General features: G+C 52.2%; 6 protein-coding genes across 6 annotated transcripts; 2 read left to right on the top strand and 4 right to left on the bottom strand.

Annotated features, from left to right (window-relative positions):
- Window positions 1-956: 956 nt before the first annotated feature.
- Window positions 957-3,757, top strand: N7458_007082 (uncharacterized protein; the record flags this gene model as incomplete). The annotated part of the gene is made up of 2 exons (XM_056910464.1): window positions 957-1,657; window positions 1,732-3,757. The coding sequence occupies 2 exons, from the start codon at window positions 957-959 to the stop codon at window positions 3,755-3,757; spliced, it is 2,727 nt and encodes a 908-aa protein (XP_056766168.1).
- Window positions 3,758-4,231: 474 nt separating this feature from the next.
- N7458_007083 (spermidine synthase) lies at window positions 4,232-5,405 on the bottom strand (the record flags this gene model as incomplete). Its single annotated transcript, XM_056910465.1, has 3 exons — window positions 4,232-4,512; window positions 4,576-5,142; window positions 5,375-5,405. The coding sequence occupies 3 exons, from the start codon at window positions 5,403-5,405 to the stop codon at window positions 4,232-4,234; spliced, it is 879 nt and encodes a 292-aa protein (XP_056766169.1).
- A 607-nt stretch (window positions 5,406-6,012) lies between these two features.
- On the bottom strand, window positions 6,013-6,742 carry N7458_007084 (ubiquinol--cytochrome-c reductase subunit 8; the record flags this gene model as incomplete). The annotated part of the gene is made up of 4 exons (XM_056910466.1): window positions 6,704-6,742; window positions 6,484-6,509; window positions 6,157-6,334; window positions 6,013-6,070 (listed from the first exon to the last, which is right to left on the bottom strand). The coding sequence occupies exons 1-4, from the start codon at window positions 6,733-6,735 to the stop codon at window positions 6,013-6,015; spliced, it is 294 nt and encodes a 97-aa protein (XP_056766170.1). The 5' UTR covers window positions 6,736-6,742.
- Window positions 6,743-6,962: 220 nt separating this feature from the next.
- Window positions 6,963-7,870, top strand: phb1 (prohibitin subunit PHB1; the record flags this gene model as incomplete). The annotated part of the gene is made up of 2 exons (XM_056910467.1): window positions 6,963-7,283; window positions 7,352-7,870. The coding sequence occupies 2 exons, from the start codon at window positions 6,963-6,965 to the stop codon at window positions 7,868-7,870; spliced, it is 840 nt and encodes a 279-aa protein (XP_056766171.1).
- Window positions 7,871-8,288: 418 nt separating this feature from the next.
- N7458_007086 (25S rRNA (uracil2843-N3)-methyltransferase) lies at window positions 8,289-9,704 on the bottom strand (the record flags this gene model as incomplete). The annotated part of the gene is made up of 1 exon (XM_056910468.1): window positions 8,289-9,704. One exon carries the CDS (start codon window positions 9,702-9,704, stop codon window positions 8,289-8,291), a length of 1,416 nt encoding a protein of 471 aa, XP_056766172.1.
- An 845-nt stretch (window positions 9,705-10,549) lies between these two features.
- N7458_007087 (putative cell wall proline rich protein) lies at window positions 10,550-13,231 on the bottom strand (the record flags this gene model as incomplete). The annotated part of the gene is made up of 1 exon (XM_056910469.1): window positions 10,550-13,231. One exon carries the CDS (start codon window positions 13,229-13,231, stop codon window positions 10,550-10,552), a length of 2,682 nt encoding a protein of 893 aa, XP_056766173.1.
- Between the last annotated feature and the right edge of the window lie 1,791 nt (window positions 13,232-15,022).

The following is a 15,022-nucleotide window of genomic DNA, read 5'->3' on the forward strand; positions in this document are numbered from 1 at the left end:
AACCGCCTTAGCACCGAAGCCTGCATCAAAATAATGAAGATAGCCAATGGAATATTCCTGTCTAGCTGGTGCAACTAGCCGTGCATTGAGAGCTGCAGCCGCTAAATAAAACTAGTAACCTCTTTACGTTCCTGATAGGACCACAGGGACTATCTGTCTGTCTCTGGATAGCCCCCAATGTTGACGTGGTGTTTTGATTTAATTTCCTCCGGATGTAGTCACGATGTGTGACATATTGTACGGAGGAAGTCTCCTCTTTGGTCTTATGGCCGTCGCCTATCGGATCTCGGTGTCAAGATACCTGGATTTCCATCGCACTAAGTTGCAAGTCCATGTCGATCGCCTTTTCTGTCTATCTGTCTCCATTCCATCGGCAAATTCCCAAATATGGGTCCGGCAAATCAGCGGAAGAATGACCAAGAGGCCTTATTTGTCGGCACTGGGCAGAGAGGATAATAATGATAGGCCGTATATGAGATTGCACAGCATCGAAGAATACGAATCCAAGGCCCTGACCGTGTGACTCAACTGGATTAGTCGGGGCTGGACCGTTTCGGATCCCTGCTGCGGACTAGCTGCCCAGTCTCAGGGTCGGGATATTCAGCGATTTGGAATATTTTGAACATAAAAACATAAATTTCACAAAGCCAGAGAACTAAGCGTCCGATTCTGGAAATTTAGCAAGGAGAGGCACATCCGGAAATGGCTATGGATACCACTAGTCAGTTAGTACTCCGTAGTAATAAGTCGACTATCCGCACGTACTTTGTTGTTTCGGCATATTAGACTGAATAGATTGATGCATGAGCAAAAACGTGTCTAATCTCGCCCCCACCCCCCACTCTCCCATCATTTGACTCTTTTTGCTTTCGCAGCGCATCTCGGGTTTCCCGGTCTCTTCCTACCTTCTCAGGGTCTTCGATGCCCACGGTCATTTGCGATCATCTTTCGCATGAATGGCGGAGGCACTCGCTATCATCGGACTGGCGTCCGCCATTGTCCAGTTCGTCGACTTTGGAGCCAGAGTGATGCACCAGCTGCACAAATTACAAGATGAAGTCTCCAACGGACCGCAAGCGTACCAGGATATTCGAACTCGCTTGCCATTAATGCTGGATCTCGTGAAGAAGATTCGACTCCAGATCGAAGCCGGAGAAGTGGATGAAACCTCACAGGCCGTGATGCTACCAGTCCTACGAAGCTGTCTCTCACAAGTCCAACAACTCGAAGAACTTTTCATCAAGGCACTACCCCGACCCGGCGGCTCGTCGTGGAGTCGCGGCAAAAAGGCCTTTATCGGCGTGATCAAAGAATCCGAAATAGAAAAGATCGATCTCATCCTCAAAACCAATTTCGATCTCCTCGTACACTCCGGAATGTACCACTCGATGACCCGGATCGAGAGGCAAGATCATGCCGCGCTACAACAGCAGATGGTTAATGTGGTTATTTCACAGCCACCGGCATACACGCCTGCAGAGTACGATTATAAACCCAGATCAGATTCAGTCTGGTCACAGGCGCCTTCAGCGTCTGTATTTATGGTTCCATTTCAACGAGATCCGAAATTCCTAGAGCGCCAGTCTATTATGGAAAATATAGTATCTAAATTCGAGAATCAACGTCGTGTTGCACTAGCAGGACTTGGTGGTGTCGGGTATGTCATTCGCTTCTGTTTGTATAACCAGCTTAAAGCCTGTCAGTGGCTGAAGTTTCGCATGACAAATATAGCAAGTCGCAAATTGCCATCGAATATTGTTACCGATTCAGAGAACAACATCCCGACGCGCACGTTTTCTGGATATACGCAGGGAGTCCCGTCAGATTCGAACAAGGCTATCAGGAAATTGCGAGAAGACTTGCTCTTCCAGGCTGGGATACTGGCAAAGTCGACATTCTGAACCTGGTCCACGAATGGCTTAGCGACGAGCGCAACGGCGAATGGCTCATGATTGTGGATAATGCAGATGACGCTACGGTATTCTTCGGCAACAAGCTTGGCAATAACGCTCAAGAACGAAAGGCTTCGAAACCCTTGGTGCGCTATATTCCGCAGAGTTCGACGGGGTATATCCTCTTCACGACGAGAGATAAACGGGCAGGCGAGAGGTTGTCGGGTCGAGAGAAACCGATTGAAATTTTCCCGATGAATGCGACGGATTCACTCAATCTGTTACGGGGGAGAATCCCTGAAGAGGAATGGTCGGATCCCAATGCCATCAAACTAGTCGAAGAACTCGCCTATTTGCCGCTGGCCATTACGCAGGCGGCAGCGTTCATCAGCGAGAACTGTCTGACCGTCTCTGAATACCTCGAGCTACTAGCTACAGGGGAGGAAGATCTAAAAGATCTCTTGAGTGAAGATCTCGAAGATCTGCGTCGAGACTTGGACACCGAGAACTCGGTGATACGCACTTGGAAGCTTTCATTCGACCAAATCTCTCGAGAGAAAGCGCGCGCAGCACAGATCCTCTCCCTGATGGCGGTATTGGATCACCACCGTGCACCACGAATGCTTCTCCGCAAAGAAGGAGAGACGGAGGTTGGATTCCGGACGGCACTGGGTGCCCTGCAAGCATTTTCCTTAATCAGCGCTGAAAAGGACAAAGATGCCGCCGTGCGGATGCACAGGCTAGTAGCACTTTCCACGAAAAAGTGGTTGGAACTTACGGGCATGCTTCGGCATTGGCAGACCGAGGCACTGAGAGTTCTCTCCGTCAAGTTCCCCGGTCGAGATAGCTACCTTTATGAGAATTGGCCGGTTCTGGAGGCATTGACGCCCCATGCGCAATTAGTCTTCTCGTATACCTTCTCCACGGCTGCGGATCTGCTCGAGTGTGCCAAGCTCTTGGATTTCGCCGCGTTATACGATTTGACTAATGGGAAATATGGGGAGGCATATGAGAAGTGTCTGAAATCATTGGATATTCGAGAAAATTTGCTTCCTGCAAACCACCCCTTGACACTGGACAGTGCGCAAACGCTTGGAGAGACACTGCTTCATCTGGGCGAACTTGCATCCGCGAGATCTATGTTGCAGAAAGCGGTGACCGGACGAGAAAAGACCCTCGGTGACCTCCATCCTGATACATTGGAGAGTGTGAGCGATTTGACGATTACCTTACTCGAGCTTAACGAGCTTGCCGCCGCGGAGGAGACGGCATTACGAGCCCTACAGGGCAGACAGAAGATATTAGGAGAAGACCACCCCGACACCTTTGTCAGTCTGAACATTCTCTCCATGTTATACCAATGTCAGGGTGATCTAGAAAGCGCCAAGGAAACGTGCGAAAAGGTCTTAAAATGGCGACAAACCTCCCTCGGCCCAGAAAACCCCCACACAATCATGACCCTGAATAACATGGCGGTTCTCCAATACCGACGGGGAGAGCACGATCTAGCCAAGAAAACGCTCATAGCCGTGTTAGCCGGGGAAGAGAGGTTCCTTGGTGCGGACGAGGGTTACGATATCCAAGTCAGTCTTAGCAATTTGGCTCGGATATACAGTGAGCAGGGGGATCTCGATGACGCGGAGGCAGCGTATCGGAGGGTGCTCAGGATGCAAGAAAAGATCTTCGGGCCGGATCATCCGGCGACGATGCAGACGGTGAAGAAGTTGACTGGTGTGCTAGTGCAACAGGGTGAACATGATGAGATTGAGATGTTGAATCAATGGGCTCATGGGGAGAATAGTACAGAGGCAGAGGGATGGGAAGGGTTCGGTGCTCTTTCGATGGCGGGTCTTCTATTTGATTGAAGGGAGAGGTCTTGGAACATTTGATGTATATTCAATAATTTGCCTACTAACGAGCGAGCAGACCAGACATATATCCTTCACCTTTTTTGCTATTGCGGAATATCCATTCATTTTCATACTGGCAGAGCTTGAGCCTCTTCTAGTAATAGCAACATGCCGAGAGAGAAATTCGCTAGTCAATCAGCCTCCTAACTATATGGGATTCTTGATCATTTCTCTTTCCTCGCCTGTGCGTGGGACAGTGAGAGAGTATCCTCCAAGGAAATTCAAGTACACGACTACAGGATTGTACCATCAATCGAATGTATTCGCAGATCAAGAGGAAGGGAGAAACGATTCAGCATGATCCAGAATGAATGGATTAAAATATAATTCATAGCCACTCCCAGCTACAGCATCTTTTTTCTCATTTGGAAATTAGATCAGATCCAAAAAGACAAGAATTTTCCGCATCAACCCAGTTCATCAACCGACTTAGTTACCCAGAACCTTGCGGGCAAAGTTGGGCAGAACAAAGCTGGCGCGGTGGATATCCTTGCTGTAGTAACGGCAGAGCTTCTCCTCCTCCTCGCGGGTCCAGGAGCGGAGGGGCTCGCGGAGGTTGCGGTTGGCGTCTTTGCAGCAGACCATGAAACCGATCTGGCCAGAGGGGTAGGTGGGGATGGTGGTGTAGGCGTACTCGACAACGGGGAAGACCTCGCTGCAGGCCTTCTTCAGGTTGGCGATGAGGGGGAGGTGGAGCCACAGGTTCTCGCCTGGAGAATGTTAGGACATGGAACACAAAATGGAAAGAATAGACTAGAGTGAAGGCGACCAACCTTGAGTGGTGATGACACCGTTCTCGGTGAGGGCTTCGTTGAGAAGCTCAAAGTAGGGCTTCTGGAAGAGAGTCTCGGCAGGACCATCGGGGTCAGAAGAGTCGGTGATGATAACATCGAACTCGTTCTTGTGGTTCTTGAGGAACTCGAAGCCGTCACCGATGTACTCCTTGGACTTGGGGTGGGAGAAGCCAATGCTCATGCCGGGCAGGTACTTCTTGGAGACGCGAATGACGGCCTCATCAATGTCGCAGAGGGTGGCCTCCTCGACGCACTCGTGCTTGACAACCTCACGGAGGACACCGCCGTCGCCGCCGCCAATAACCAGGACCTTCTTGGGATTGGGGTGGGAGTTCATGGCGAGGTGGGCGATCATCTCCTGGTAGGAGAACTCGTCGCGCTCGGTGCACTGGATGGCGTTGTCCAGGACGAGGACGGTGCCGTAGTCGCTGCTCTCGAAGACGAGGACATCCTGGTACTTGGACTTCTCGTGGTGCAGAACCTGGTTGACCTTGAGGGTCATGGCCTGGCCGGGCCACATACGGGACTGCTCGGAGAACCAGCCATCTAGAAGTAAAGGGTTAGTGATGCTATTGACGTGAAGAATCAACCATATTGCATGGTAAAGTAATGGGCGCTGGTGCTAATTGTGGGCGATTTGATGGTGCAGTGCAGGTGGGCTGGAGGGGTCAAGAAAGTGGGATGACGTTGAAAGATAGCGGGGTCGGAAATCTTTGCGCAGCGACTGCGAACCCCGGCGGAGCTGGCGAGGAAGATGAGAATTGAAATTGAGGCTTACCCTTGATGGTGGGGTGAGTGATCTCGCTCATGATGACGGTAGAGGTAGAGGTGAAGGTGCGACGACAGACGGGGACAGAGAGGCGTGAGAAGGAAAGTTGAAGAGAGCGCAACATGCGAAAGAAAAAGGCGGCGGTAGTTTTGCTGTTTTGGGCGATTTTTGCTTGGAGCGGTTCAGGTGGAGACTATCGGGCCTTTGGGGCCACTGAAGAGGGCGATGGAGACGCCGAAATGCACAATTGAGGACTAACTGGAGAATGCCCAACGATAATAAAGTAAAGAAAGAGAATCAGTTGGTCATAGAAACTGGAATTGGGCAGGCTTGGCTGGTTCAGGCAAAAGAAAGCATGGAAGCTTAAAAACTCGGGAGACGAAGAAAAAGGCGGGTCTGGCCAATTGAAGAGCCCCAATTGGCGCTGACTGGAGAGGAAGCAATGGATGATAGGCACAATGAAGGAACATGCAGGCATCTACAGAGCATAGTGGCAGACAAATGAAATCCCAATGGGTCGATTGCTTTCTAGGTTACTGTACAAAGGATACAGCTGCTCGGTCTGCATCGCTATGCGCATGCTTAGCCCGGTATACTTCCATCTCTTCTTCCTCAATGATTCTCGGATACTCAGATCAACTGCGCATTTACTCCTCACCGCCACTCTCAAGCAGGCGGCCAGGCTTGGAGTTGAGGAACTCGTTGCTATAAATGTCTGGTATCAGCCCACATTCTCCCCATCAAGTCTGCCTCGGGCTCCCGCAGTTCAATACAAGGGATATCAATCTTACCGCTCAACAGCCCAGTTCATGGTGGCGTAGGCAACAATGAAGGGAGGAACAACGTAGAGAACCTGGTGGCGGAAACGACGGAAGCTGTTGAAGATGGCAGCGTTGAAGGCACCGGCAAAGGGACGCTGGCGGTTGGAGGAGAGGGAGTAGGTGGCAATGCGCTGGGGGGTCGGGCAGCCTAAAAAAGTTCATTCCGTTAGTATTTAATTCCACTGCGGTCTCGGTATATTTCATGCGCGTAAGTTCGATGCTTGTTCGGCCGGATAGGTGGTGGTTGAATCTCTCGGATATGCGCATTCGGGAATTCAAGGAAGCTTCGTCACGTACCGAACTCGCCCCAGTTGCCAATGAAACTAGATGAGATGCGTCAGTTATCTGAGAAAGTCGCTGAGAGTACAGTCGAACAGCAATTGAGGTTGATCAAGGTATCGGTCATTGGGTGCGGTCTGCCTGGCCAATAGAGCGGGTGCAACCGGACACACATCCCCAACGCGACCACCCCCGACCACACCAGAGCTCATAGACAGGGGCCAATGCAAGCACTTACTGGCCGTTCTTAGCGTCAGCAGCACCACCCATTGTGATAAGATCGAATCTCAAGGAAAGAAGGTGTGGAGGAGACGAGGTTGAAGGTGCTTGTAAAGGGCGGAAAGGGAAAAGACGAAGACGAAGTCGGGCGAAGTTGGCACCCGCGCACTAAACCCAATTGGGCGGCCCCGAAAAGCCCGCCATCATCGAAACGACGAACGAGCTCCTCTCCGCAGCATCTCCAAACCTACATCCAACCCCCCAACCTCCCTCACACCATGGCCAACGCCCTGTACAACGTCTACCGGCTAGCTGGCCCTGTGGCAGCCGGTGCTATTCTCTTCAACGCCTCCATCTACGATGTCCGGGGTGGTACTCGCGCCGTGATCTTCGACAGAGTCTCGGGTGTGCAGGAGACTGTCGTCAACGAAGGCACACACTTTTTGATCCCCTGGTTGCAGCGAGCAATCGTCTACGACGTGCGGACGAAGCCGCGCAACATCTCCACCACCACTGGAAGTAAAGATTTGCAGATGGTCAGCCTGACGCTTCGCGTGCTGCACCGTCCGGAGGTGCCGAAGCTGCCTCAGATCTACCAGGTAGGCAAACCTTCACCGCACCTGTCAAACAACATAATCTAATCCATTTCTTTTTTCCATGGATATAGTCCTACGGCACAGACTACGACGAGCGTGTCCTCCCATCCATCGGCAACGAAGTCCTCAAAGCAATCGTCGCCCAATTCGACGCCGCCGAGCTAATCACCCAACGTGAAGCCGTCTCCAACCGAATCCGCAACGACCTGCTCAAGCGCGCAGCGCAGTTCAACATCGCCCTCGAGGACGTCTCCATCACCCACATGACCTTCGGCAAGGAATTCACCCGCGCCGTCGAGCAGAAGCAGATCGCCCAGCAAGACGCCGAGCGAGCGCGATTCATCGTCGAGCGTGCCGAGCAGGAACGTCAGGCTAACGTTATCCGCGCCGAGGGTGAAGCCGAGAGTGCTGATATTATCAGCAAGGCGGTTGCCAAGGCTGGTAGTGGCTTGATTGAGATCCGTAAGATCGATGCTAGCAAGGAGATTGCTCAGACACTGGCCAATAACCCCAACGTGACATACTTGCCTGGTGGGGAGGGCAAGGATGGTGGAAAGAGCACTAGCCTCTTGCTGGGTCTGCGGAATTAAAGAGCGAAATGAAGGGGGGGATGTCGATGAAGATGAGGAAGGAAGAGAGGAATGGCCGGTCTAGCTTGATGCCGCCTGGTTCCTTTTTTTGACCAAACCAAATGTACCAATTAATCGCAAGCGAGACCGTGGGACTGTGGATGAGTCTCGCGGCGGTGGACTTGATTTGTTTGTCCGCCATTATTGATCTGTAGCAATACCAATACCTCTACTCTATCCCATCTGTCTGGCCGAAGGATCTACAAAGCATAACCTTGTCTTCGTGACTAGGGTAAAATATCGAGGTAAATCTTTTCTCATCATGGATTTATATCAATGTATGTCTCTATTGTAAGGTCTTGATAGCCTAAGGGTATCATCACATTTCATATACTTTATCATAGCCATCCACCTTACACCAAACATCCAACAAACCAGCCTACACCCGGCGATACACATGCAATTGATACCTCATATCCTCCAACCCAGCACCCTCCCCAACCTCATACCTCAACCTCGCCGCATCCCGCCTCCACCACCGCGAATCCTGCGTCAAAACTCGCTCCCACTTCCCCTTCGCAACCGAAAGCAGCGTATGATCCAACAAGAACTTCATTGGATACTGTCGCTCCTGTGCAGCCCCATCTTTAGCTTTACCCAGTTTCAGGGTCGAGTAGCTGCCGGGACTATCGACGACGAGCAGAACTGCGTCGACTGGGAGGATCTCGGTCATGTTTAGCAGGAGGGCGGTTGTTTTGGGCATGCTTGTTGTGAAGAGTTCGTTGAGGGCGAACATGAGGGTGACGAGGAGGGATGTTGGAGTGGGAGTGGGAGTGGTCTGCTCGTTGCCCAGGATGAGATCTTTCAAATCAGACTCTGGAAGACCGAGGACATCCTTTTGGGTGAAGGATATATCGAGACCCGTCGCACCATGAGACTCGGAGAGTAAAGGCGGGTGGTACTTTGATGTCTTTTGCGCTGGAACATCCGGTGAAGAAATCGTCTTGGCCAGACGCTCCACGACAATAGACCAATCCGCAATATCAACCGCTGCCACAGAGAGCTTCGGCGATAGACCAGCAGTCTTCTGAGAGTCACTGTGCTCAGCAACACTCTCATCGCCCTCGCCATCAGCTTTCTCCCTCTCCATCTCCTTCCCCTTCTCATCCAAAGAAACCCCCGCAACACCATCCTCCAACTTCGCAATACCACCATCTCCATCCCCATCATCCCTTAAATCCCTCCACACCGCCGCCAACGCAACAATCTCCGCACCCGCACCACCCCCAATACACACAACTCTCGTCCCATCCCCATCCCCCAAACAGCGCGACAAAGATAGATTCATCTCCTCCCCACCCTCCCCAGACCTCATCCACCCCAATACAGCCTTGAAAATCCCCGCATACCCCAACGCCCGCGCAGCACTCCACCGCAACGCATACGCCCTCAGCAATTCCTCCCCGGCCTCAGCAAACGCCGAGTCAAAATCCCGCTGGTACAGGTGTGACTTTATCGTCTGGACAAGGGTCTTTGTATCCAGCGGCGTAGCGGGGGGTCGTGCATTGGGTTGTGTTTCGGGGGAGGCGTGCGGGTCGGTCGGGGTGGTGAGGAGGGCTGTCTTGAAGACATCGAGGAGGAGTTGTTGGACGGGGAGGGGGATTGTTGTTGATAGGTTGATTGGACCGGAGTCTGTGTCTTCTTTTTGTTTCTCGGGGACGGGTTTGGCGTGGGGTGTGCGTTCGGTGGGCTTTTCTTTCTCGGGTTGTTTGGCGGGTTGGCGGATTCGTTGGAGGGGTTTGGAGTCGAAGGTGTCTCTGTCTTTGCGGCGGTTGCCTTGTCGTGCACCTGGCATTGTGTTGGTTCAGATCTATATAGTGTTGATGATATATGTTGATGTGGTATTGAGAATGAATTAGACGAGAATTGAGGGTTCTTAAGGGTGGTTGAACGGCTTAACGTGAGGAAAGTGGGAGATCAACTTTTTTTGGGCTTATCAGCTTATCACAAAGTCAAATTGCCGCTACATAACACCGAAGCGGGAGAGTATCGGATAGATACAATACATCCCCGCCTAACAAAATACAAACAGAATCACGAATAAGAAAGAAGAGGATGATAATAAGGAAAAAGAGCCCATCCATGCAGAGGAGGGTGGGTAAGAATGATATTTCAGGCAGGCCGCCATGAAGCAAGAAAAATGTTTCGAGAAGGAAAGATGAATAAAAGGATGATAAAAAGGAAAAGGTCCAGACAGGGACAACGATCGTAGAGAAGGTCAATAATCAATCCGTGCATGACTCACACAGGTACATAAATGATGGACAAGAAAGATGTGAGCATATCATACTCAGGAGCCAGCTACGGCGATCCCAAGAGTAAAGAAATTCGTAAGGAACGTCTGCACAGAGACCACAGACAGAGGGTTTAAAAATGACCGCCGAACTGACAGACAAAACAACAGAAGAATCCACAGGAGGAAACCAAAAAAAGAGCCGAAGCTAAATATGTACAGAACCGATCGGGGAGGATGAGAAGAGAGAGAGAGAGAAAATAGAGTAGAGAGCCCAGATAACCAAATGGGCAAGTGCAAGAAGAGGATGAGAAAACGGAACGGATGACTCTTGCCAGGATATCGCTATGCCGAGATGTTGCGCCATGAAAGAAAACGTAAATGCAAATCAGAACCAAAGAGTAGGTCTACTCTTGTATCGACCGGTCAGAGGACGCGGCCGGTTCTGTGTGCTTCTCCTTGTCCTTCACTTTCCAAAAATGCATCAAGCGGCTAAGGCGACGCTTTTTCTTAGCCTTTTCCAGTGTATCCCCAGGAGGCTTCTCTTCTTGGTAGAGTTTGCTGCGCTCGGGATTAGGTCCGACGAGTTTGGACAAGCTAGCCAGGCTGGAGCGCTTGGAAGCAGTAGCTTGGCTGGTACGTCGGTTGACGGCGGCGGAAAAGGATGCAGCTCGGTCGGTGGACAGGCGAGCGCGAGGGAAAAATGAACCAGAGAAGCGATGCATGGTATTGGTCATGGTTGATGCACTGCTCGTGAGGGACGGAACATCCTCAACCGAGGCGTACGGATATTCTGATGGAAGGTGGTGGTAGGAATGTGAGGAGAAGTTGCGGTCATTGAACCGTGGAATATCGGGCGACGGGAACGAGGAATCCGAGGGCGAGACACCGGCGGACAGCGAGAATAGAGGAATGCCCGGCAGCAGCTCTTGGGGAGATGTAGCCGGCCGCTTGTCAATAGCTAGGAAGCGCGGGGAGACGTCGGGGCTAGGCGGGCCAAGTGCTTTGGACACGCATTCCTCCGACTTTAGGATTTCCACGGGGCTTCGAGGCTGGCCTGTAAACGGATTGCGTGTGGTTTGCATGACGTCGACAGCGGCACGCTGGCCGAACACACCTGATACCTCGGCGGCTGGAGATTCCTCAGTTGGCTGAATTCCAAGACCTGTAGGTTTTGGAGAGCTAGGCTCGGGCGCCTTGGTCAATGTATCCGTAGTATCTTCACTCTCGACTGAGTTTTTATCCTCATCTGAAGATACTGGCGGTATAGGAATAGCACTCTCAGCAGGGGCTGAAGAGGCGAGTTCGTTCCTGGGAGATTGATTTGCCGCCAGGAATGCATCCTCATCCTCCTCGTAAAAGACATCAGGAGTCTCCATTTCCGAGGGGCCGGTCAAACGAACGGCACTAAGAGCGCTCCTGTCAAAAGGAGGCATCACTGGAGCACTCTCTGTACGACGATGATACCGCATCTCTGGACCAACGAATTCACCACGTCGTCCACCACTGTACATCCGCTGAGATGCCAGATAGAACTTGCTTGGAGTGCCTCGAGACTGCCGGTTGTCGCCAGGGGTATTAAACGGACCAAGGGCAGCGTCCAAGTCAATAATTGGACTACTCAAAACGTCGTCTTGGCCTTGGACGTTCTGTTCGTAGAAGCTTCGAGGTTTCCATGAAGTTTCCAAACTAGGCATCGGCATAGGCGATTCATCTTTAGCACGTTCGGCAGCCGACACTGGTGCTTCGGTATTAGTAGGAGTGCGAAGGACGACGACGTCGTCATTGTCAAAGTCAACCTCCAGAACCGATCCAACCTCCGAGTTAGTTCGTGTGAGAGTAGGCGGCGTCAGTGCAGCTGGCTTTGCCTTCTTCTCGTGCTTTTCCTCGGCATCCCCCTTGGCATGGCGCTTGCCTTTGCCGCGGGTCAGAATACCACCAGCCCATGAGCGAATACGCTTCTGTTTCTTCTTATGCTTTGAGCGGGACTTTTTGGAAGAAGAACAGGCATCCGCCTCATTATCGGTATCGCTCATTTCAGAGCCATCATCCGAGTATGAAGGGCGAGATGTATCGGTCGAATGGGCATCGTCACTCGTGTGATTGGCAAGTGTGGCATCGAGATTACCGGTTGACCTACTCTTCTTTGAACGAGAGTGACCGGTAGATTTCGAGCGTTTAACAGCGGGCACCGGGGGCGCTTCCTTGCTCTGAAATAGGTCAAAGGACAAAGATGCATCGGCAGTTTTCGGCCGTGGCTTCGACCTTCGATTGGGTGTCGTCGCTCGCGGCACAGGGACAGGAAGCTCCGGCTGCTCAAACTTCACTAAATGGGCATTCGGCGAAGATTCATACGACACTGCAGAGGCGGGGCGTCCTGTATCCCCATTGTCACTACTTGGGGCGGGCTCGATACGAATTGCAGACGGAATGGGCGGCACCGGGGGCACCGGGGGAAACCGAGGTGATGCCGGCGGCGTAGGACGACTGAGACTCGTGGCTGAATATGAAAGTGGCCGAGTAGTGTTGTCATCGAATGTATGATCTCCAGGGGTAGTGGGGGCACTCGCGGCCGGGTTGGTGTTCAATGCCTTGTTGATCGCATTCAGGTCGACTCCGGAGATTGCGGTCGAGCGGCGATGAGCATGATGTCGTCGTCCTGGTCCTCTTCCTGCCGGTGGACCAGATGGAGCACTGGGCTGTGTCGGGGTTGTTGGTTCTTCCCGTTTATCCGCAGATTCTCCGGCCCCTGGAGTTACTAATTGATCGCCCCCAACAAACTCACTGGGGCGCCGTCTGTGTCCACCTGGTCGAGGAATGGGGGCTGTCGGAGGCTGTAAAGATGGTCCCGCCCCGGGATTGAACGAAAATGCCGGGAGAGCAGGCGGCGTCCGACGCTCCGTCGTCTCCGGTTGCGAGTGGGAGGCCTCTGAATCCTCTGGATCGCGAGCCGGAAACACAAACGGCGGATTGGGCAACGGGGCCGGCATCGTCAGACGACGATTATGATTGGGATTCGGGGATGGAGGCGAGTCAAAATGTTGCGAAAACCCTGACCGGTGCTGCGGGGGAAGAGAAATTGAAGCCATCAATGCTGTGCAAGAACAAAGCGAGAAAAAAAATAACGAATCGAACAAGAATAAATAAAAAATGATGGTCGAAAAGATCCAGATGGACAAAAAGCAGACCCCCAGACCGTTTGACTTCCCTACAATGAAAAGTCCAAGGAATCTGGAGGTCGATTTAGTTGCCTCGAGCGAGAATCATTGGAATCTTCCGCACCAGGCAGAACGCAACGAGTGATGTCGGAAGAGGCAAGAAAGTCGATCGCAAGGTCGAAGCATAAAACGGGAGGGTGGATAAGGAACGGACGGCCACGACGAGGGCCACGGAGGAGGGAGAGGTGGGTGGGCGAAGAGAGAGGAGTCGTGAAGGTTGGAGGGTTGGAAGGTTGGAAAGGTCGATGAGAAGAAGGTTGAGAGGGAAAAGGCGAGAGAGAAAGAACAACAATCCAGGAGGGGCCCGTACGATGGTTACGGTACGGTATTTTACCCGTTCTCATCCGAACGCCAGTTCAATAGGTACGAGGAGGCCGGGAGATTAATCTTAGGAGGAGATTACGATTTTACGAGGGATCAATACGATGTCGATACAGGAATAATCCTGCGACGACGGAGACTCCGTCCAAAGCAACCAGAGGGGGGATCCATTATTATTACATCCAGGTCTGAGTGTATGGCCTCGCTGCTAGTCCCTACAGAGCCTTAGTGCCAGGCCATTGTACGTATACGATGGAGTTCTGCATGCACTACGACATCAAATAGGGTCACCTGAAAAAAAAGGATGTGCCCTAGGATCCTACGTCTGCTGAAGCCTGAAGGAGAGAGCGATCCCTGCGGCCCTGGATTATCTGGCGGCCTGACGCCAATCGAACAAATTATTACTATACGGAGTATCTCACCAGAGAAGGTTCATCCCCGTCGGGTCTATTGACTCCTGGCGAACGCCGCCTCTGGCCTGGATCTGAAATCGAAGCAGAAGAGAACGAACATAATCAGAGTTCCGTGGAAAGGGAGATCTGATCCATTGTTCACAGGCGAACCCCGGAAACGCCATTTGAGAAAAGGGTTGAGAAGAATAATAGAGGACGTCATGACTTTGTTGCCACCAGGAGACGACGTGTCGACCTTGAATAATCACAGCAGTTCGTTCGCTGACAATCCGATGGGGCCGTAGTTACAGGCATTGGACGGACCACTTTGCCAACCCACTTCCCACTTTATCTCCCAGTTGACCCGGGTACGACCATCTCAGGATCCTGGGGTCCAAGGGCTCGCCGCCAATAAGCAGGCGCACGCATCCGGAGAAAAAGTGGGCTGCAGGCACCAATGAGTCTAACGCTCAGGGCCAATCAGTCGACGCAATTTCGTTTGTTACCGGTGGGTCTTACAGAACGCCACGCTGGGGGTTATATGCGAGTCACAGGGGGTTGCGGCCTCGAGTCGAAGGCTGCCGGGGTGAGATGTGCCCCCGTCGCAGGTTGCAGGGCGCGCTGGATCTTCAGAGAATCATCCGGGCACGGTCTAGGGTTGATGGAATGTAAGCAGGGCCAGTGTCCGATGGCCTTCAAAAAGTAACAGGTGAAGAGCCTGTCATTTGTCTGTTCAAGATGGGGGCCGGTCGGTGGGAGAGCCCCATTGCCCGGGAGATTGCCAGGTCGCACTACTGGTACCAAGGCCTCCTGCAACATCTCCATCAGATAGGGGGCTTGGCACCAGTAAACCTGGATATAAATAGTGAGAGCGACCACTTAGCGCCATTTTGACAGAAAGAGAGTCCAGGGTGGACATGTTAGGGCCATCGTGTCAGACTCGAGGGCG

This window comes from Penicillium daleae (genome assembly GCF_028827525.1).
Source record: "Penicillium daleae strain IBT 16125 chromosome Unknown utg000006l_segment0_segment0, whole genome shotgun sequence".
NCBI classification, from domain to species: Eukaryota; Fungi; Ascomycota; class Eurotiomycetes; order Eurotiales; family Aspergillaceae; genus Penicillium; species Penicillium daleae.